This window comes from Oncorhynchus clarkii, chromosome 1 (genome assembly GCF_045791955.1).
Source record: "Oncorhynchus clarkii lewisi isolate Uvic-CL-2024 chromosome 1, UVic_Ocla_1.0, whole genome shotgun sequence".
NCBI classification, from domain to species: Eukaryota; Metazoa; Chordata; class Actinopteri; order Salmoniformes; family Salmonidae; genus Oncorhynchus; species Oncorhynchus clarkii.
In genome coordinates this window covers 77,118,947-77,142,052 of record NC_092147.1, presented here as the reverse complement: position 1 = coordinate 77,142,052, position 23,106 = coordinate 77,118,947, and the positions used below count along the sequence as shown (strand labels likewise).

At 42.5% G+C, this 23,106-nt stretch overlaps 1 protein-coding gene across 2 annotated transcripts in view; it reads left to right on the top strand.

Annotated features, from left to right (window-relative positions):
* LOC139412626 (attractin-like protein 1) overlaps nucleotides 1-23,106 on the top strand; it is a 319,192-nt gene that overhangs the window by 124,970 nt on the left and 171,116 nt on the right. For both annotated transcript variants that reach the window (XM_071159320.1, XM_071159317.1), the window contains 2 exons: nucleotides 944-1,037; nucleotides 19,164-19,216. In XM_071159320.1, the coding sequence (XP_071015421.1) occupies nucleotides 944-1,037; nucleotides 19,164-19,216 (147 nt within the window). The remainder of the gene's footprint in view (nucleotides 1-943; nucleotides 1,038-19,163; nucleotides 19,217-23,106) is intronic.

Here is a 23,106-nt window from a genome sequence, read left to right as displayed (position 1 = left end):
ATAATAATAACCTTGAATAAGGCGTGTCCCAACTTTTGACGGGTTCTGTATGTCAACAATCCTTCCTCCAAAGATCCCTTCTATGGATAACATTTTATGGAAATCACCAAAATCATGGTATTTTTTTTATCCTCATTTCTTGAGGAATTTCTCTCTCTCTGTCCTTTTCAGACATTCACTCTCCCGCAGTCTTTCAAAACTTTCATGGAGGAAGGAACTTTTTGTTTACCTACAGTGAAATACAGTTCCCTTTCCCACGACTACTTGTTGTTTTACCTCAGTACAATAATGTACTTAGACTCATAACGGCACAAGAGAAGTTTGTTCTCATTATAATTTCTATGCCCCAGGTTACCTTGACCTGAGTGCTCTGAAACATTGTCCTACCCTCTGCACTCCCTTGGATTGCTCAGAATGAATAACTATAAACACATTCCCAGTCACATCATTTTCATCTTATCATTGTATCCCCAAGTTTTCTGGTCAGCATATATGCAGAAGCTAACAGTCATGATTTAAACATTGACTTGCTGTAATCATTCAAACTATATCTGCCTAATGTTGCTCTTGAGTGTGCAATAGGTTTATATTCAATGCTGTTTTGCCCTCTGCAAGCATCAAATTATGTGACTGACTGTCACTCCTCTCTGGCTAACCCAAGGTCACTGACCTTTGGGTTAGGTGAGGACACCAGTCTTGACCCTTTTGCCACATGAGAGTATGGTAATTAGTCATAAGCAGAACGGTCCAAGAAGATGTTGCATCATTCAGATATGGCCCAGAGCTACGGGCCTTATTCAGTCCTGTCAGTCTCCTGTCTGACTGGCTGACTCACTGTTTTGTGTGTTGTGCATCATTGTGAGATGACTGACAGTGTTTTCCTCTTTCCCCCCCTCTCCTCTCTCTTTCTTTCTCCTCCATTTGTTTTCTTTGACCATGGTAGCCTGCAAGTGCAACGGACATGCCAATCTGTGCCAGGTGTCGACAGGGAAATGCTACTGCCAAACCAAGGGAATCAAGGGAGACCAGTGCCAGCTGTGAGTACAATGTTTTATGCCTTAATGTACAGTTAATGTTTGTTAACTTTTTTGCATCATTCCACTACGAGACATATACTGAAGAAAATGAAGGTTCTTAAATGCTTGTTCCTCAACTCTTTTAAGGTTTCTTGGAGAACTCTTACCAAATAAATAACCTTTGAGTTAAGTGTGGGGTTCTTGACATGGCATCTACTGTTCATCAGACAATCTGAAAGGCCCATTTTGGTACTTAATGCAGGAAAAAATCTATGTATATTGTTTTCTAATTCTTGTAGAAATATGATGGTTTACACATTTATGCATTGGATGGTTGTCTCATCGAGCAGGTTCCTGCCTATAAATATCTTGGCTTTTGGATTGACAAAAATGTGACGTTTAAAAAACATACGGATGAGCTAGTTAAGAAGCTGAGATTTAAAGTAGGCTTCTTTTATAGAAGTAGATCATGAGAAGAAACCTGCACACTTCCTGCTAGTATCACTGCTCTTGCTAGTATCACTTCTCTTTATTAAACTTTACGTAAAGCTTTCTTGTTTTTTCTCTCGTGTTATTCAATTGTTGCCATGCACCTGCAACAAAGATAGCTCAGATGTGTGAGTGCCTTTTGAATATAGAAATAGATCACGCCTCTCCCTAAACAGCAGGAAACAGTTTGTACAGGCAAACTTCCTGCCAGCTCTACTTTAAAACCCTTGGATTCTGTGTACCATAGTGCGCTTCTTTTTATCACAGGTGACAGGTTTAATACTCATCACTACAAACAGTCATGAGTGGGTACTGGTAAATTCACTGGAAAGGTACATTTACATTGTAGTCATTTAGCAGATGCTCTTATCCAGAGCGACTTATAGTTAGTGCACTCATCTTCAGATAGCTAGGTGGGACAACCACATATCACAGGCATAGAAACTACATGTTTCCTGAATAACGTAGCTATCAGTAGAGTCAGAGCTAGAAGGGGGGACGGGGGGACGACAGAGTGCTGGGGTTGGGGTGTAGAGGTAGAGCATAGGGAGGGGCATGTCCTCTTGCTGCTCCGTAGGCAAGAACCGTGGTCTTGTAGTGGATGCGAGCTTTGACTAGAAGGCAGTGGAGTGTGCAGAGGAGCGGGGTGACATGTGAGAACTTGGGAAGGTTGAAAGCTAGGCGGCTGCAGCGTTCTGGATAAGTAGGGGTTTGATGGCACAAGTGGGGAGCCCAGCCTACAGTGAGTTGCAGTAGTCCAGATGGGAGAGGATAAGTGCCTGGATTAGGACCTGCGCCGCCTCCTGTGTGAGGTAGTGTCGTACTCTACGGATGTTGTAGAGCATGAGCCTGCAGGAGCAGATCACTGCTTTGATGTTTGCAAAGAACGACAGGGTGTTGTCCGGGTTCATGCCAAGGTTCTTTGCACTCTGGGAGGGCAACGCTGTGGAGTTGTCAACCATGATGGAGAGGTCTTTGAGCGGGCAGGCCTTCCGGGAGGAAGAGCAGTTCCGTCTTGTTGAGGTGGTGGGCCGACGTTCAAGTTGAGATATCTGCCAGGCACACAGCGATGCGTGTCGCCACCTGGGTGTCAGTAGGGGGGAAGGAGAAAGGTAGTTGAGTATCATCCACATGGCAATGATAGGAGAGACCATGTGAGGATATGACAGAGCCAAGTGAGGGCCTCGAACCGAACCCTGGAGGACACAAGTAGTGAGAGTATGTGGTGCAGGCACCCTGGGAAATATGCAAATAAGGTTTAAAACCCTACAGCAGGGCTATTCATTTCTGATTCTGGTTTTGGACTTTTGTATGGTTCTTCAAAGAGACCCATCAAATGGTTCCCCTATGGCATCGCTCTCAATAACCTTATTGGGTGTAGGATGATTCTAGCTCCTACAATGTCAATGGTATATCCCACTAGTTGGGGATGAGTTGTGGGGCTGTACCCTCTCTGAACCCCCTTGCAGTGTCAGCAATTTGGCCCTTTGTTAATGTGCGTTTGGGGCCTTAGCCAAGGCTTTAATACCAGTAATGGGGTTGGCACAGGGGGCGCAGCACCCAGTGTGTTTGTTTGTGCCATCAGAGTGCCAGGCTGGCCCTGTGCTGCACTATAATACCCCTAAGTGCTTTCACCGGTGCGGTAAAGGCAGGGTGAAAAATGCTGCATCAATAAATCCTGGAGTGGAGAAGTGCACTGCTGTCACTGGTACTGTTATGTTCTAATGAGGCCTGCTCAACTCTGGAGGGCTCCTGTGTGCACAGGTGCGCGTGTTTGAGTTTGCATGCAGGTGTCCGAGGGATTGACAGATTTATTAAGAGAATGAGAGTGCATGCATATATTGTGTATTATCCTCTCTCTGTGAATGCCAAGTCATTTGTGCACATGGATTTTGCAGCGGTGTCTTTTTAATGCTTTGAGTACGAGTGAGAAGGTTTTGTTTTCCTAAAGGGACATCTCTCTGTCATTACCATTTGACCGCTGCTCCTTTTACAGGACTATCAAGCACTTTCCTGCACGCGCGCATTCACACTCGAAAAACAGCATTTGGTCTCAGCTATAAAGTACCTGTCACATTAGAGCAAGCCTCATTTCATACCGCACACACATTATTACCATGTGACTGTCGTGAGTTACACAACTGACCAAGGGGATGATGACTGTACGTTCTACGTATAAACACAAGCTTTTTTCTTTCCATGTCAAGCAGAGCACTAACACAGGCTGATTTGTGTGTTTTTGTTTTATGAATAGATTGCAATTTCAATTAGATTTAAAAAGATTTTTACATCAAGGAAACAACAAATGTAAACCGCTGATTTTAGATATATATTTGTTTGTTCTGATAAACATGTTTAGCCTGCTGAGATGAGGGTAAATTAGGAATAGTAGAAGTTGATTGAGGTGTTTCTGATGTTCAAAGTTCAGATCATCAAAAATATCTGTGCAGTTAGATTTTTCTGCCCACACTATAAATGACCTATTCAATCTAAACCATATTGGTTGTTTACAGTAGCTTCATGACTCCTATGTTACCGGTATGAAACTTGGCCACAGAAAAAGAGATTCAACGTGAGATTGATTAAACCATGCATGGCACAACTGTTGTTTTTGACCCGCAAAACTCGGAATGACACTCAAATCGAAAAAGTTTGGGAATGGTGAACGTGGACGGTCACTGTTTTCCACAAATTTTGACATTTGTCAGCAACTTGGGAAAATAATTTCCCTCATCCCCGCTTTCCCATATTCATTAGTCGTCCTACACTCAGTCTTGAAGTGTTGTGAGTGGGAGCAGTTGACTTCCTGCGTGTATTTCTATTTGTTCCCTGCACTGCCTGCGCTGTGCGACTCCTTGATTTGTCACGTACGCTTCCCATCAAATGCTTTCGCCGTCAAAACTATTATTTATTTTTTCCAGAGAGCTTTCTCAAAATGGCTGTGTGTAATGGAAGACATTTATTTGCCATTTTGATTATGAACGATCGATTTCCCCTGGGCTGGCGGTAAGGCCCCCGTCCCTCTGCTTCAGCAGATGTGCACACTCTGACTGGCTGCAATAAAGGAACCATTAGCAAGAGCATGGTTCCTCTGAGAATGCCAGACTGAAACTGTTTGTGTGTGTGTGTGTGTGTGGTGCTTGAGAGTGTGGTTTTACTTGTGTGTGCTTGTGATGTATTAGTTTATCTTTGTAGATGTGAGTGTGTGTGTTTGTCAGCCTTATCTGTCTGTGTGTGTGTGTGTGTGTCTGTGTCTGTGTCTGTGTCTGTGTTATGTTCTCTGAAATGTCAAATAAGAGTAAGCAAGGCCAGGAGTGGTTGTGTTATTCATTCTCTGGGGGGGCCGTTTGTCCTTTGCTCCAGCGTTGGCTCACAGTGCCTTTGTCTGCTTAGATCTGCAGTGTGGACATCAAGCGTGCTGGCCCACTGTACAAAGGCTACACACGAACACACACACACGAACACGAACGAGCTGGGGCACATACACATATTTTACACTCTTCTCCAAATGTATTAGGACATTGAAGCAAAAGCTAAATATTTGGATCTATGCTCCAGCATTTTAGTACAGAATGTAAGGTTTTATTTGAGGTTATTTTCATACATATTTGTTTTACCATTTAGAAATGAAAACATTTTATGTACAGTTGAAGTCAGAAGTTTACATACACTTAGGTTGGAATCATTAAATCACTTGTATTTCAACCAATCCACAAATTTCTTGTTAATGATCTATAGTTTTGGCAAGTCAGTTAGGACATCTACTTTGTGCATGACACGAGTCATTTTTCCAACAATTGTTTACATACAGATTATTTCACTTATAATTCACTGTATCACAATTCCAGTGGGTCAGAGGTTTACATACACAAAGTTGACTGTGCCTTTAGACATTTGGAAGGAGACGTGTTATGTCTCCTAGAGATGAATGTACTTTGGTGCGAAAAGTGCAAATCAATCCCAGAACAACAGCAAAGGACCTTGTGAAGGTGCTGGAGGAAACGGGTACAAATGTATCTATATTCACAGTAAATCGAGTCCTATATCGACATAACCTTAAAGGCCGCTCAGCAAGGAAGAAGCCACTGCTTCAAAACCGGCATAAAAAGAGACTACAGACTACGGTTTGCAACTGCACACGGGGACAAAGATTGTCGTTTTTGGAGAAATGTCCTCTGGTCTGATGAAACAAAAAATAGAACTGTTTGGCCATAATGACCATCGTTATGTTTGGAGGAAAAGGCTTGCAAGCTGAAGAACACCATCCCAACCGTGAAGCACGGGGGTGGCAGCATCATGTTGTGGGAGTGCTTTGCTGCAGGAGGGATTGGTACACTTCACAAAATAGATGGCATCATGAGGATTTTTACTAGAATTAAATGTCAGGAATTGTGAAAAACTGAGTTTAAATGTATTTGGCTAAGGTGTATGTACACTTCTGACTTCAACTGTATCTAGTCCACCCATTTGAAGAAGTCATAAGTATTTGGAAAAATTCACATATAGTGTATTGAAATAGTCCAAAGTTGAGTATTTGGTCCCATATTCCTTGCACAACTTGTTGGATGTATTAGTGGTTTGTTTTGGTTCTGTTTTGGATTATGTTCTGTCCAATAGAAACTGAATGGTGAATAATGTCTTGTGCCATTTTGGAGTCACTTTTGTTGTAAGTAAGAATAGAAGATGTTTCTGAACATTTCTATATTCACGTGGATGCTACCATGATTATGGATAATCATGAATGCATCATGACTAATGATGAGTGAGAAGGTTAGAGGCAAAAATATGATACCCCGAAAAATGCTACCCCTCCCATGTTATTGGTAATGGTTAGAGTTTAGCTTGTTTTGTTGTAGCCTCTGAACGGCATCTCACTTATCGTTGTTCATGATTCATTCATGATTTTTCTTAGTCATGGCATTATCAGGTTCAATTTTGAAGTGTTTTTAAACAACAAATTGACCGATGTCAGTTCAATTATTTGAATTCCCTTTAATTCGTTTTTTTCCCCTGTGAGCTCAATGTGCAGTTTCTCTACAAATACATCAGATCAAGCCTGCACTGTGCGATAGTTGTAGGGAGTTTCCAACAGACCAATATTCAACATAGTTTAGTGCAGAACATGTGGTAATTAACTACAATGACCAAAATGCATTGCTCGCCCGTTTAAACTTGTCTGGTCTGTGCTGAGCACTGAGCTATAATAAGAATGGTGTGGAGCAGACACGGTGACTGAGAAGAGACACCGGTGTGGAGCAGACACGGTGACTGAGAAGAGACAACAGTGTGGAGCAGACACGGTGACTGAGAAGAGACAACGGTGTGGAGCAGACACGGTGACTGAGAAGAGACAACGTTGTGGAGCAGACACGGTGACTGAGAAGAGACAACGGTGTGGAGAAGACACGGTGACTGAGAAGAGACAACGGTGTGGAGCAGACACGGTGACTGAGAAGAGACAACGGTGTGGAGCAGACACGGTGACTGAGAAGAGACAACGGTGTGGAGCAGACACGGTGACTGAGAAGAGACAACGGTGTGGAGCAGACACGGTGACTGAGAAGAGACAACGGTGTGGAGCAGACACGGTGACTGAGAAGAGACAACGGTGTGGAGCAGACACGGTGACTGAGAAGAGACAACGGTGTGGAGCAGACACGGTGACTGAGATGAGACAACGGTGTGGAGCAGACACGGTGACTGAGAAGAGACAACGGTGTGGAACAGACTCGGTGACTGAGGTGAGACAACGGCGTGGAGCAGACACGGTGACTGAGAAGAGACAACGGTGTGGAGCAGACACGGTGACTGAGAAGAGACAACTGTGTGGAGCAGACACGGTGACTGAGAAGAGACAACGGTGTGGAGCAGACACGGTGACTGAGAAGAGACAACGGTGTGGAGCAGACACGGTGACTGAGAAGAGACAACGGTGTGGAGCAGACACGGTGACTGAGAAGAGACAACGGTGTGGAGCAGACACGGTGACTGAGAAGAGACAATGGTGTGCAGCAGACACGGTGACTGAGAAGAGAATGCGAGATCGAGAGGGATAGAAAACAGTTGCTTCGTGAGCCTGAAAATTCATGATCTAAGTGATTGATAGTTGGTATTCAGCAGTCATAAAAGTATGCCTTATTTACTTTTTAATAACTCCTAAAATAGTGATTTTTGTCAGACAGCAGCAGAGCTTTATAGATGAGATGATGACTTGGAATTAAATTATAGTCATCAAATAAAAAATATTTTATTAAAGTAATGTGAATGAATTATGATTAATAAGTGATAAGCAGTAAAGGCCAGTCACTACCATCACTGTGTTATTGTTTTACAGCATTCAACCCACATAATGCATAGTGCATTTAGGGTTCTATGTTCGGTTGGCGTTAAGGAGGTTAGTGTCAAACGCACATTAGTTTGCAATTTTGTCATGTAAAAACTGTCGCACTGGCATTTTCCAGCCTTAACGCCAGGTTTGGCAATTTACTTGTCTTATGGGCCTCCCAAGTGGTGCAGCGGTCTAAGACACTGCGTCTCCGTGCTAGAGGCGTCAATACAGACCCTGGTTCGATTCCAGGCTGTATCATCGGGCAAACCCTGGGTTAGGGTTTGGCCGGTGTAGACCATCATTGTAAATAAGAATTTGTTCTTAACTGACTTGCCTAGTTAAATAAAGATTAAATAAAATAAATAAATGCAATTATATCAATCAAACATAAAACAGTAATTGTCTTTCCCCATTTTGTTTTATTTGGTTAAAAACTAAGCATAGCCTCCCCTCCGCTCAATGAAGGCAGTTTTATTTTTGTCCTGCCAAATGAAATCAAGTATGCTAGTCAAGACCGTTGATAATGTGTTTAGCTTGTGAGACCTCTTGGAAATGAATCTTAATCATCAAAGCTTTATTAAAACCTCAAGTTTGAGAGGAGCAAAAGTGAGCTGACATTCCCTTTTTATCTACAGTGCATTCGGGAAGTATTTAGTCCCCTTGACATGTTGTTACGTTACAGCCTTATTCTAAAATGTATTACATTTTATTTTTTTTCTCATCAATCTACACACAATACCCCATAATGACAAAGCAAAAATACGTTTTTTTGAAATCTTTGCTAATTTATTAAAAATAAGCAACTGAAATATCACATTTATATTAGTATTCAGACCCTTTACTCTGAAGCACTTTTGGCAGCGGGTACAGCCTTGAGTCTTCTTGGGTATGACGCTGCACGCTTGCCACACCTGTATTTGGGAAGTTTCTCCCATTCTTATCTGCAGATCCTCACAAGATCTGTCAGGTTGGATGGGGAGCGTTGCTGCACAGCTATTTTCAACTCTCTCCAGAGATGTTCGATCGGGTTCAAGTCCGGGCTCTGGCTGGGACACTCAAGGACATTCAGAGACTTGTCCTGAAGCCACTCCTGCGTTGTCTTGGCTGTGTGCTTAGGGTTGTTGTCCCGTTGGAAGGTGAATCTTCACCCCAGTCTGAGGTTCTGAGCACTTTGGACCAGGTTTTCATCAAGGATCTCTCTGTACTTATAGACGTCTATGTTTGGACCAAATCGAGGCTGGTCCACGAAAAGACCACATACTTTTTCTACCATATCCTATATCTGCTACATGATTTATGATTATTTCTTTGACTGAATGTTCTAAAGCCTTTATTGCAGCAAAGCAAATATTAAAAACAGCCAAATTTGTGAAATTGTTTACTTGACATGTTGCTGCGTGAGATTTGGTGCTTACGGAATCGGTATGCTATTAAACGAACACTCAAACAGGCAATCGAAGCAGGATCTGACTTTGTTTATGTAGAAATATTGATGATTTATAAAGATTTTAAAGCCAAGCACATTTAACAGTTAAGCTATTGATTATAGATCTAATTAAGTTCGGGTTTTCTCTCTCCTCACTTTTTTTTGACAATAAGCCAAGGGCTATTTTCTCATCTCCTCATTCTGCTGCTGCCTCCGGCATTGTTCTCAACACCAATATGCTGGTTAACTTTGCTATTATGCACATAGCAACATAATCTAGGAAAAGGCGCCAATTCCTGCTCGACTAAAGAGATCTCGGTCGACCAACAGCCTATTGACCAAACAATCGACTAGTCAACTAAATGGGGTCAGCCCTAACCTACACACAATACCGCCCTAACCTACACACAATACCGCCCTGACCTACACACAATACCGCCCTAACCTACACACAATACCGCCCTAACCTACACACAATAAGCGAAAACAAATTAAGAACAGAAATACCTTTTTTTACATAAGTATTCAGAGCCTTTGCTATGAGACTCAAAGTTGCGGTCAGGTGCATCCTGTTTTCATTGATCATTCTTGAGGTGTTTCTACAACTTGATCGAGTCCACCTGTGGTAAATCTAATTGATTGGCCATGATTTGCAAAGGCAAACACCTGTCTATATATGGTCCCACACTATAGGAAAGATTGTTTGGTATAGTTTATAAACCTGGGAACCAAGCTGGAGATATCACTGTGGCCCTATCACTTGGACATGTATCTTCACGCCTAGAATAAAAACCTCCAGGCTTTTGTCATAATTTTCTATTTATTGGGAAAAAATGCAGAATTATGTGACATGGGGAAGTTTGGGAAAAAAACTAATCCCGTCCGAATCATTCTTTGGAATAACTGACATTCTGGAGGAATAATTACAACCATCAGACCAGCTCAGTGAATATAGTTGATTTGATTAAACACATAGGATGTGTCAATATATGGAGAAAAAAATTGTAATTTAAAAATGTCAACCAATCGATTGGTTGAAAGAACAGACAACTCTTGGTGAACCGAGATCTTTTTTTAGTTAGGGACAGCCATAGTGTAGATTTATAAAGGGAAAAAAATGTTGAATCCATTTTAGAATAAGGCTGTAACGTAAAAAAATGTGGACAGAGTGAAGGGGTCTGAATACTTTCGAATGCACTGTAGGTATGTATGCTGTTTCTGTTACAAGCATTTCACTACACCCGCAAAGACATCTGCTTAACACGTGTATGTGACCAATATTGATTTTATAAAAATGTATTGTAGGCAGGCCTACATTATTTTAGCCATGCTTTGGATGTGTGTAAAAACTCCTCCATGATGTAGCCCACGTGTCCATACCCATCATGATACAAGAGAACCTTGTATTTAGAAGTTATTTTCCTCAAACAATTATTTGTTTTTTCTGTTTCATATTTTTAAATCCCAAGCCTCAAAACTTGAGACATCTGTTGCCTTGTGACAAAACTGCACATTTTGTCCCCAGGACAAGGTGCACCTGTGTAATGATCATGCTGTTTAGTCAGCTTCTTGATATGCCACACCTGTCAGGTGGATGGAATATCTTGGCAAAGGAGAAATGCTCACTAACAGGGATATAAAACATTTGTCCACAACATTTGAGAGAAATAACCTTTTTGTGGTTATGGAACATTTCTGGGATATTTTGTTTCAGCACATGAAACATGGGATCAACACTTTACATTGTGTTTATATGTTTGTTCAGTGTAGGTACTGTACATTAAGTGCTTTCATTTCTAAACGGTTAAACAGATACTGTATGTATAAAAATACACTCAAATAAAAGGTGACATTCTCTACTGTCACCTCATATGAAACATTTCATCTCAAATCCAAAATGCTGGAGTATAGGGCCAAAATTAACTGTCCAAATACATAAGAAGGAGAGTGTAAATATAATTAATTGTGTCCTTCCTTCATTTCCACTTGCAAGATGAAAAAGAGAGAAAAAAGGACCCATGCAGGTCCACTCGCACACATTACTCTCTCTCTGTCTCTCTCTCTCTCTCTCTCTGTCTCTCTGTCTCTCTCTGTCTCTCTCTCTCTGTCTCCTTCTCTCTCTCTGTCTCTCTGTCTCTCTCTGTCTCTCTGTCTCTCTCTGTCTCTCTCTCTCTGTCTCCTTCTCTCTCTCTGTCTCTCTCTGTCTCTCTCTGTCTCTCTCTCTGTCTCTCTCTCTGTCTCACTCTCTGTCTCACAAACAGATTGTTGTGCTGTATTTTGTCTCTGCACCGTTGCCTATGTCTGATTGCCAGGAGCTGGGCACATGGTGCGAGGCGGGACGCATGATTGGTTTCCAGTCACACGTAGAGCAGGGGAATAAGGTATGAAGCCTGATGCTGTGTGTGTGGGTTCAGTGGTCAGTGTCCAGGTTGGGAGGTCATGGGGTGAGGTTAGTGGGTTATGTAGTTACTGTAGGGTCATTGTAGTGGCAGGGGAGGGCTGTGGATCTAGGCCACACAGCCAAATTGGAACAAGAAGGAAAGAAATCCAATTCATATTCTTATCTCAACACCTGTCACACAGCAAGATGCTTTTCAACCTCTGGAGTGCTTCCCTGTTTTCAATTTCAGTGTGTGTGCGTGCTTGCATGTGCAGATATGTGTGTGTGTCAGGGTTTCCGTTAAGAAAGTGTGGCGCCAGACATTTGACCGGCAGCATTTTAATTTACCGGAAGTGTAAGACATTTACTGGGACCATATGCATTGTGTGTCCACCCACTGTTCTCAGAATGACAGAAATACCATTCAGCTTAAGGTAATTCATCTTAACAAAACATGCAACTCTGATGCCGCAGCATGCGATTTGAAGATTAAAATCATTCAGAATAGGCTACTACACCAGAAAGCATGATTTGGCCACAGAGGATCATTAGCTTCTTAAGAAAAAAAATGGTGGATCGTTTTAAATCGCATTGCCTAGGTTACAGTCGGAAGGGCCCGTAATTTTGGGCAGAGCGCGCAGAAAATACCAAGTAGATGATTGAGTTGCGACTGTCAGTGAAAAGCAGAGAGACCCAGCCAGGCAAACAGCAATATTTAAAAATTCAATAGCGGAAAAAAAGTTTGGAAAACTAACGACTATTGCTGTAAAGAGAAGACAATGAAAAGACTCCAATTTGTCTTACTTCTCAAAATTCTGAACTTAATTGATTGGAAAGTATTGGCACCAGCGGAGAACTTCGACCATATCCCCGTTGCGTGTGCATATTCACGGTCTTTATCATTAGGTCACTGCCACTTTGTTTGTTTTTGGACAATAATTTCCCCCTCCAGGTTAGATGTATTTGTCTCCCCTTTTTCGTAGGCCGATGATATGAATCAGACAGTGTTGTTTTTATTGATCTGTTTGTCGGTGTCAGCAGAGTAGGCTACCCTGTAATTTTTGTCATAGATGAAAAAATATTCAGCTAATGTCTCCGAATAAAGTGTAGTAGAATTGCATGAAATGTGTCTAATAAAGGCCACATTTTCCTGTGCAAAGAAAGGAGAAGAAATGTAGGTTTTCTGATCTGATGCCAAGGTAGCCTAGTGGTTAGAGCGTTGGACTAGTAACCGGAAGGTTGCGAGTTCAAACCCCCGAGCTGACAAGGTACAAATCTGTCGTTCTGCCCCTGAACAAGGCAGTTAACCCACTGTTCCTAGGCCGTCATTGAAAATAAGAATTTGTTCTTAACTGACTTGCCTAGTTAAATAAAGGTTAAAAAATAAATAAATAAAAAAACACTACGTGGTGCAGTCTTTTTTGAGAACAGTGATTGTATAACGCAATCTGAAAGTATTCAGACCCCTTTGACTTTTTCCACATTTTGTTACGTTACAGCCTTATTCTAAAATGTATAAAAATAAAACACAAATCTTATTAATCCACACACACTACCTAATAATGAAAAATCGAAAACAGGTTTTTAGAAATGTTTGTAAATGTATTAAAAATAAGAAACATACCTTAGTTACATAAGTTTACATAAACTCTCCTTCTAGACTCATATCAAACATCTCCAATCGAAAATCAAATCTAGAGTCGGTTTTCTATTCCGCAACAAAGCCTTCTTCACTCACGCCGCCAAACTTACCCTAGTAAAACTGACTATCCTACCGATCCTCGACTTCGGCGATGTCATCTACAAAATTGCTTCCAACACTCTACTCAACAAACTGAATGCAGTTTATCACAGTGCCATCCGTTTTGTCACTAAAGCACCTTATACCACCCACCACTGCGACCTGTATGCTCTAGTCGGCTGGCCCTCGCTACATATTCGTCGCCAGACCCCCACTGGCTCCAGGTCATCTACAAGTCCATGCTAGGTAAAGCTCCGCCTTATCTCAGTTCACTGGTCACGATGGCAACACCCACCCGTACACCTGCTGGAGCGCGTGCTATCTCACTGATCATCCCTAAAGCCAACACCTCATTTGGCCGCCTTTCGTTCCAGTTCTCTGCTGCCTGTGACTGGAACGAATTGCAAAAATCGCTGAAGTTGGAGACTTTTATCTCCCTCACCAACTTCAAACATCTGCTATCTGAGCAGCTAACCGATCGCTGCAGCTGTACATAGACTATCGGTAAATAGCCCACCCATTTTTACCTACCTCATCCCCATACTGTTTTTATTTATTTACTTTTCTGCTCTTTTGCACACCAATATCTCTACCTGTACATGACCATCTGATCATTTATCACTCCAGTGTTAATCTGCAAAATTGTAATTATTCGCCTACCGCCTCATGCCTTTTGCACACAATGTATATAGACTCCCCTTTTTTCTACTGTGTTATTGACTTGTTAATTGTTTACTCCATGTGTAACTCTGTGTTGTCTGTTCACACTGCTATGCTTTATCTTGGCCAGGTCGCAGTTGCAAATGAGAACTTGTTCTCAACTAGCCTACCTGGTTAAATAAAGGTGTTCTCAACTAGCCTACCTGGTTAAATAAAGGTGTTCTCAACTAGCCTACCTGGTTAAATAAAGGTGTTCTCAACTAGCCTACCTGGTTAAATAAAGGTGTTCTCAACTAGCCTACCTGGTTAAATAAAGGTGAAATAAAAATACAATACATTTAAAAAGTATGCAGACCCTTTGCTATGAGACCCGAAATTGAGATCTGATGCTTCCTGTTTCCATTGATCATCCTTCAGCTGTTTCTACAAATTGTTTGGAGTCTACTTGTGGTAAATTCAACTCATTGGACATTATTTGGGAAGGCACACATCTGTTTATATAGGGTCTCACAGTTGACAGTGCATGTCAGAGCAAAAACCAAGCAGACCATGAGAAACAAGATTCTCTGGTCTGATGAAACCAAGATTGAACACTTTGGCCTGAATGACAAGCGTCACGTCTGGAGGAAACCTGGCACAGTCTCTACGGTGAAGCATGGTGGTGGCAGCCTCATGCTGTGGGGATGTTTTTCAGCGGTAGGGACTGGGAGACTCATCAGGATCGAGGGAATTATAAACGTAGCAAAGTACAGAGAGATCCTTGATGAAAACTTGCTCCAGAGCGTTCAGCGCTGGAGAGAGCTGAAAATAGCTGTGCAGCGACGCTCTCCATACAACCTGACAGAGCTTGAGAGGACCTTTTTAAATGAATTTATCTTATTAACACTTTGTTCAAGCTAGCTATTTGTGTAGGTAGCTATCAAGTAAACACAATGGTCTTCTTGAGAGAAGAGTGGGAGAAACTCACCAAATATAGGTGTGCCAAGCTTGAAGCGTCATACCCAAGAAGACTTGAGGCTGTTATCGCTGCCAAAGGTGCTTCAACAAAAAAGGGGCAGTAAAGGGTCTGAATACTTATGTAAATGTGATATTCCAATTTGCAAAATAAATACAGTTTTTTCTTTGTAATTATGGGGTATTGTGTGTAGATTGATGAGGGGGGAAATAACAATTGAATCAATTTTTAATAAGGCTGTAAAATGTGGAAAAAGTCCAGGGGTCTGAATACTTTCCGAATGCACTGTATATACAAAAGTATGTGGAACCCCTAAACCCCTAATTTGGCTATTTCAGCCACACCCATTCCTGACAGGTGTATAAAATCGAGCACACAGCCATGCAATCTCTATATTGGCAGTAGAATGGCTTTACTGAAAAGCTCAGTGACTTTCAACGTGGCACCGTCATAAGATGCCACCTTTCCAACAAGTCAGTTCGTTAAATTTCTGCCCTGCTAGAGCTGCTATGATCAACAGTAAGTGCTGTCATTGGCTAGGAGCAGCAACGGCTCAGCCGCAAAGTGGTAGGCCACACAAGCTCACAGAATGGGACCGGCGAGTGCTAAGCATGTAGCACGTACATTTTTTTTGTCCTATGTTGCAACACTCACTACCAAGTTCCAAACTGTCTCTGGATGCAACGTCAGCACAATAACTGTTTGTCGGGAGCTTCATGAAAAGTGTTTCCATGGCCGAGCACCCGCGGCAGGTAACCTAGTGGTTAGAGCGTTGGGCCATTAACCGAAAGGTTGGTGGATCGAGTCCCCGAGCTGACAAGTGATCTTGGCTAGGCTTTTTTGAAGCAAGATAAGACATGGCTCATATGTAGAAAAAAGTTCAGGTTTCAAATAATGAAGTATATGTTTTCAAAATGCATACTGCCTCCAGCTCATTGCAAAGTGGTGTGTGACACGCTGAAGCCTGCCTAGTTGCCTATGCACATGAATGGCGAATGGGAAGCTCGCTTCAATTACCAGTTGAGAAATAAAAATAGTAGCTCTTTATAATTGTGGCATCAAAACAGTTTTTTTACACCCGATTGCCTTCAGAAATGTTGTGCAATGATTAGGCTTATTAAAGCACGTTTCATTCCAGCAGCAACAAACAGCTGTTTGAGCAGAATCAGCAGCTCTCACGCTACATCCACTGGTATTTAAAATACATTATTTCGCAATGTCATTTTTTGATGTTGCCAGCTTGATCACATGATAGCTCACATTCTGATTCACTTCGAAATGAGTGCAGCAGTCCATCTGGTTAACCAGTCTAACTGATAGTTTCTCAGTGAAATCCAACACATTTCTCCATGTGTTTTATTGCATTGTCTCCATGTAAAGCTAGCCTGTGGGCCAGGGTCTTTCTTACAGTTAACCTGTTTAGCTAAGGTCTGTCCTTGTTTGCACTCTGCTGCTAATTTGCTCATACTTGTGTTTTATTTGTATTTTTTAACCTTTATTTAACTAGGCAAGTCAGTTAAGAACAAATTCTTATTTACAATGACGGCCTAAGAACAGTGGGTTAACTGCCTTGTTCAGGGGCAGAACGGCAGATGTTTACCTTGTCAGCTCGGGGATTAGATCTAGCAACCTTTCGGTTACTAGCTCAACGCTCTAACCACTAGGCTACCTGCTGCCCCTACACTCTAACCACTAGGCAACCTGCTGTCCCTTGTTGGTTTGCTTGTTTTGATTACTGATCAAATACTCTGAGTGTGTGTGAGAGTGTGTTCGTACTGTATGTGTTTATGCACAAGTGTGAAATCAAAGGTATGTACCTCTTAGGAGGCTGTGTCTAATTAATATCATACAGACAGACTCAGCAGCCTCCCCTTCCTTTCCATCTTCCCCTTCACAACTAAGCTCTATGCGTGTTCCCCTTGAACCCAGGACCCAAAGGAGAGGAAGTAAACAGACTCCGTTTCAGAGGTTTATTTTGGCACTTCTGCCGCCACCCTGCCTGGCACGCTGTGTGGCCCAGTGGGGTCATGGCATAGGTGGGTCCGTGTGTGTGAGTGAGACGGGAAGTTGGCTTTTTAAATCTCCCAGCTCAGCATTTACCTCAGCATGTTCCTCCTGTTACTGACTTCAGCTGCTGCACTAACAGACGCATCATAGAGACTCTCTCTGTCTCTGTGTGTGTGTGTGTGTGTGTGTGTGTGTGTCACACGAAAACGCAAACGCCCACAGCGACCTTTAATCTCCAACCTTCCGCCCTCTGTTACGGCTCACAAAGAAAGCCATGCTGAGGGTCCACTGGCACACAGTGTGTCTGAGTTTGACTGTGGCCGAGACTGTGGCAGCTTAATAGCAGATGAAGTGTTCCTAAGGACAGTGGTGCTTTTCTCTCTGAGTGAGAGGCAGCCAGACAGACAGCAGAGAGACTGGTGGAAGGAGGCCAGGGTGGTCCTCCATCTTGGCACCATTACCACAGGATAAGCTGCTTAATCAGACAGCCCCAAGATGAGTGTCGTGTTTAAGTGTTAGTGTTCTCTGGGGAGACGGAGAGTGGGGCCCCTTTTAAAGTCCCCTTGGTGCATCTTAACACTACTGTCATGTTCCTAAGATTTACTGAGGACAAAGATAATTGTTTGGAAAATATTTTTGTCTTGACCTTGCCTTTGTGTAAGTGGAATACAATTGGTTTCAAACTCTTATACTCACAAGGCCTTATAACTCTGCTGTGGCCTCTGTGTTCAAATTGAAGTTCTCTTGAGCTGTTTTGTGGGGTTGTTTTTCACAGTGCCTTCTATAAGAACCGTACATAATGAATAAAGCTCTGTCTTTGGCTATGAAATATTAATTACTGCTACTTTATGACCCTCCTAACAAGGGTTGACCAGCCACTGAATGGAATTCAGGTCTTGTTATATATAAGCACAGAGAAGTGACCGTTGCCTACATTATTTATCTTTATAAACTGGTTGGTTCGAGCCCTGAATACTGATTGATTGACAGCCGTGGTATATCAGACCGTATACCATGAGTATGACAAAACATACATTTTTTAATTACACTGGTAACCAGTTTATAATACCAATAAGGCACCTCGGGTGTTTGTGGTATATGGCCAATATACCACGGCTAAGGGCTGTATCCAGGCACTCTGCGTTGTGTCGTGCATACGAACAGCCCTTAGCCGTGTTATGTTGGCCATATACCGCATCCCCCCGGGCCTTATTGCTTAAGTAACCACTGCCTGACTAGCTTTGCAAACAGAGCCATTACCTCGGAATCCATTTATTGACTCAAGGGGCAGATTTGACAATGTATCATATGTGTTTAGATAGGCTTGTCAAAGTGGTGGAGTATGTATTTACAAAGCGATGGTTTTACGCGCTCTTGCCCTTTCCAAGGTACCTCCCTGGGTTTTGTAGAAGTTGGGTTATGGCAATAAACATGGGTGTTTGGACTGCAGTAATGACCCCTGGCTCATAAACCAAGCCAGATGATCAAATGCCACCTACCACAATCACCCTCATACATATGGTACTCCGACTCCCCATAGTCTGCCCTCAGTTCCCTGCCTGCTTTTTCAGAACATTGTTTTTGTAGTGGTTGCCTTGACAAACAGGGTCAAATGAAGGATTTGTTGAGTTTTACACACACCTGACTGGGGTTGCTAAAGACCACTTGTGGCTTGGATCATATTTTTCAAGCCTCTATTAGGTCCTAGCTGCCCTCTCCCTTCTTTTAGTAGCATTCAAGTTGTTCTGGGCTGTCTGTAGCTTACTAAATCCCCTGCTGCCCAGTACACAGACAGACACATGGCTCCTGCCCCGAAGCAGAACAGAGAGGTATCGTCAGACAGGGCTGTCAGGGGAAATCACCTCATCATAACCAGGGAAAGGACAGCACCTGAAGCAGCACACAGCAGTGTCACCTCAGATAGCACCTCTACAAGCGACTTCTCAGGACACTCCTCCCTGGCCCAAAATAACCCTCAGGGATGATGTTATTAACAGTCTGTGATAGGACTGTGATGTCTTTGGCAAAGTGACATATCTCTTGTTAAGCTCATTGTTTTCTGTCTTCCATTCTTCTCTCTCTCCCCTCTCTTACTTCCCCCTCTCTCTCTCTCCCCCCTCTCTGTTACTCCCCCCTTTCTCTTTCTCTCCCATTGTTGCAGTTGCGACTCCGAGAACCGTTACCTTGGCAACCCCCTCAGAGGAACGTGTTACTGTAAGTATCCCACCTCTGTAGCCCCACCTGAGTCTCTATTGTATTTTCGTCCTCCAGATCTTGCCGTGGTCCTATTTTTTTCCTTTCATTTTTTACACACACACACACACACACACACACACACAGGCGCGCACGCACCTGGTCAGTTGCAGTATCTCACACAACTGCACATCTCTGTGACCTTTGCCCTGCACTGAGGGTGGGCTAAGCAGATGGTAGCATTTACTCTGTGGCAGGCGTATGGCAGTAATCAACTGCAGCTTTGTCTGGCTCTAAACTTGATTTTACAGATTTGTAGCTGGAGATGGTAGCAGGGTTCAGAGGGACTTCTGTCTCCAGATGTCAATGTCAGACCACTGGCCTCATATTGATTTGAATCATTTGCAGCACATTTGTGTTTTTTCAAGTTAAAGTACACAGGGGGAATGTTTTACTGAAAACAGATTCTCGCTGACATCATCCGGTAGAAGTTGGTACACTAACCACGGTTGTAAGTGTAGCTGTTTAGGAACAAAGTTCAAGTACTGTCACTTCCAATAGTAATCCAGTTGAGTTTAGTCATGAATTAGTTTAGTTCTGTGAGAGATAGTAATCCAGTTTAGTGTAGTCATGAATTAGTGTAATTCTATATGAGAGATAGTAATCCAGTTTAGTGTAGTCATTAATTAGTGTAATTCTATGAGAGATAGTAATCCAGTTTAGTGTAGTCATGAATTAGTGTAGTTATATATGAGAGATAGTAATCCAGTTTAGTGTAGTCATGAATTAGTGTAGTTCTATAAGAGAGAGAGTAATCCATTTGAGTGTAGTCATGAGTTAGTGTAGTTCTATGAGAGAGAGAGAGTAATCCATTTGAGTGTAGTCATGAGTTAGTGTAGTTCTATGAGAGAGAGAGTAATCCATTTGAGTGTAGTCATGAGTTAGTGTAGTTCTATGAGAGAGAGAGTAATCCATTTGAGTGTAGTCATGAGTTAGTGTAGTTCTATGAGAGAGGTTGTCAATTGCAACTTTGATGTTAGTGGTCAGAGTTGCTTAGGTCAGGAAGCTTTACTTTTTTAAGCTTTACTTTCACTTACCTAGTTTAAAACTACCACCACAAATTGCATGTATTTGAAACATTCATTTCAATAGTTGATATTCAGTATTGCTTTATCTTTATATTGTCAGATTCTAACCACCTCTAGAAAGGTTAGGTGCCTGCATCAATCACAGTAACACCCTCTGTCTCCTGTTATTCATGAGAGATTGTGTCTGTTCAGCTGACTGGCATGAGGCACCATGTCTAAGTGAGGAGGGCACTAGATGGCACCCTCGCTGTGCAGTGTACCCACACTTACCAGGGGGACGTGGGTCCGGAATTCACTTCCATCACTATGGTCACCTCGAGAGCTGTCTATCTGTGTAACTCTGTTTGGCTACAGACAGTGTCTCCTGAGGGACATGCCGGATCATTCCACTGCGTCGGTTGAGAGGGTTCAAAGTCATTATGAGCTTGTCCATTTGCTCCCTAACACAGCCAAGGGTGCACACAAATACTCAATGTTACATTAGAAAGACATTTGTTTCCTGTGTCCCTTCATCAAACCTTGTTATATCAAACAGAACAGTGGCTGTAAATCATCTATTAGCATGCCATTCAAATTAGAAAACGACCGATAATCGGCCAAGCTGGTATAGTGACATTTTCTAGTCTATCGGCTACCGGCCCTTCTCTATTGGCTTCACCGATTAGTCCCGCTACATGGCAAGGCTGCTACTATGCCGCTCACCGCTTGAGCCACGAGCACTGCACAATGCCAAAGAATATCTAGCTGGGAAAATCAGCAGCAACAAGCTCGCTCATTCTCCAACAGAATGGTGCAGTATTGAGAAAAGGACGAATTGACAAAGTGACAAATCAACCTCCTGTCACAAATATTAATTTAATAATAAGGCTTTTAGGTAAAGCGGATTTAAGTTTGCCTGCATTAAAGTCTTCGGCCACTAGGAGCGCCGCTTTTGGATGAGCATTTTTTGTTTGCTTATGGCCTTATACAGCTGGTTGAGTGCGATCTTAGTGCCAGCATCTGTTTGTGGTGGTAAGTAGACGGCTACGAATAATATAGATAGTGTGGTCTGTAGCTTATCATGAGGTATTCTACCTCAGGCGAGCAATACCTCGAGACTTCTTTAATATTAGACATCGTTTACCAGCAGTTATTGACAAGTAGACACACATCTCCGCCCCTCATCTTACCAGACGTAGCTGCTCTGTCCTGCCGATGCACGGAGAAGCCAGCCAGCTCTATTTGAAATCTTTGGTTGTTTAGTACATGGCCTTACATGTGAATCCTTAAAGACCTGGATGGGGCTAAAGCTTAAGAGGGTGTGAATGATGCTGTGAATGATGCTGTTTGGTTGTAGACAAAGAAGATCTCTCCACTAGGTGTACCAAAACATTCAAACATTTCTCAAAAGTGAGGTTACAACATTCAAAACAGAATTACTTTCCCATTGTTCCTCAACTGTAGTGTATGATATACCATTTTCTAGCTCTGAGTCTCTACTTTTATCCAATGTAAAAAAACACAATTTCACAAATATCATCGCCATTGAGCTAGTTCTCATAGTAGCAGTAAACAGCACCAAGTGATATGAGAGATGTGAAAGGGAATGGAGTTACAGCCTCTCTCTATCCAATCGTAGCAGTAGGATCACGTTAAAACCCGCCCATTTCTTGACAGATAGCTGAACTATCCAAATGATTTGTTTTGAATTTCTTCCTGGCAGCTGAGTTTGTTCTTCCTCTTGATCACAAAAACCACAGATCTCAAACTAACAGCAGTGTCTATATGATGTCCTTCCATACAGGCGTGACATGCTGGAGTGATGCTTCTATGCAAATGTTGTTGCTCAGTAGGCTAATATGTGCATTCACCTGTATTGTGAGTAGGCCTATGCCATCTTAATTTACCCAATTTATCAAGAGATTTACCATTCAAATAAAATTATTACCTTTATGTTATGTCCTTAGATTTGTAAAAACAGTCCAATTCATTTTGATTAAAAAAATAAATAAATATGCATTAATGTGTACATGGCTGATTCTGGGAAATGTTGTCTGAAAGATTCTCTAATTCAATGATATTGAATTATCAGCCTAAAATATCGGACATCGGCATACCTTGACCCCCAAAAATTGGCCCTAAAAATCCATTGTTCTCTAATTCAGATTTCACAGTGGACATGGAGGATGAATCACAGCTGTATTTGACGTCTGTGAGAAGGCGTGACTGATTTTAATCCTAACAGGCAGAGTCATCAGCAAAGCTGTCGTTCACCTCATATGAGCAACTCGCTGTTGGCTGGGCTCCCCGCTTGTGCCATCAAACTCTTGCAACTTATCCAGAATGCTGCAGCCCACCTGTTGACCAACCTTCCTAAGTTCTCCCATGTCACCCCGCTCCTCTGCACACTCTACTGGCTTCGAGTCGAAGCTCGCATCCACTACAAGACCATTGTACCTGCCTACGAAGCAGCAGGAGGAACTGCCCATTCCTAGCTTCAGACTAACCCTACATCCCAACCTGAGCACTCCGTTCTGCCATCTCTGGTCTCTTGGCCATCCCACCCTTCCGAAAACGTCTGAAACCCTACCTCTTCAAAGAGTATCTTTGCCTTAGCCTTTCGTGAACGAACACTCGCGCTTGATCTTTTTTTCCCTCGCACGAGTAGTGGAATTTTAGATCTACATCTAATTACATCTTTGGTGCAGTTTTTCTCAAGTTCAGAAATGCACAACGTGTTGTCTTATGTAAACAAAGTGGGAGCTGCTGGACAGGTCTGTTTCACTGTCTATACTATTGGATAGAGAGCTATCACCTCAGCTGTTCACCCCATGGTAGTGGGCA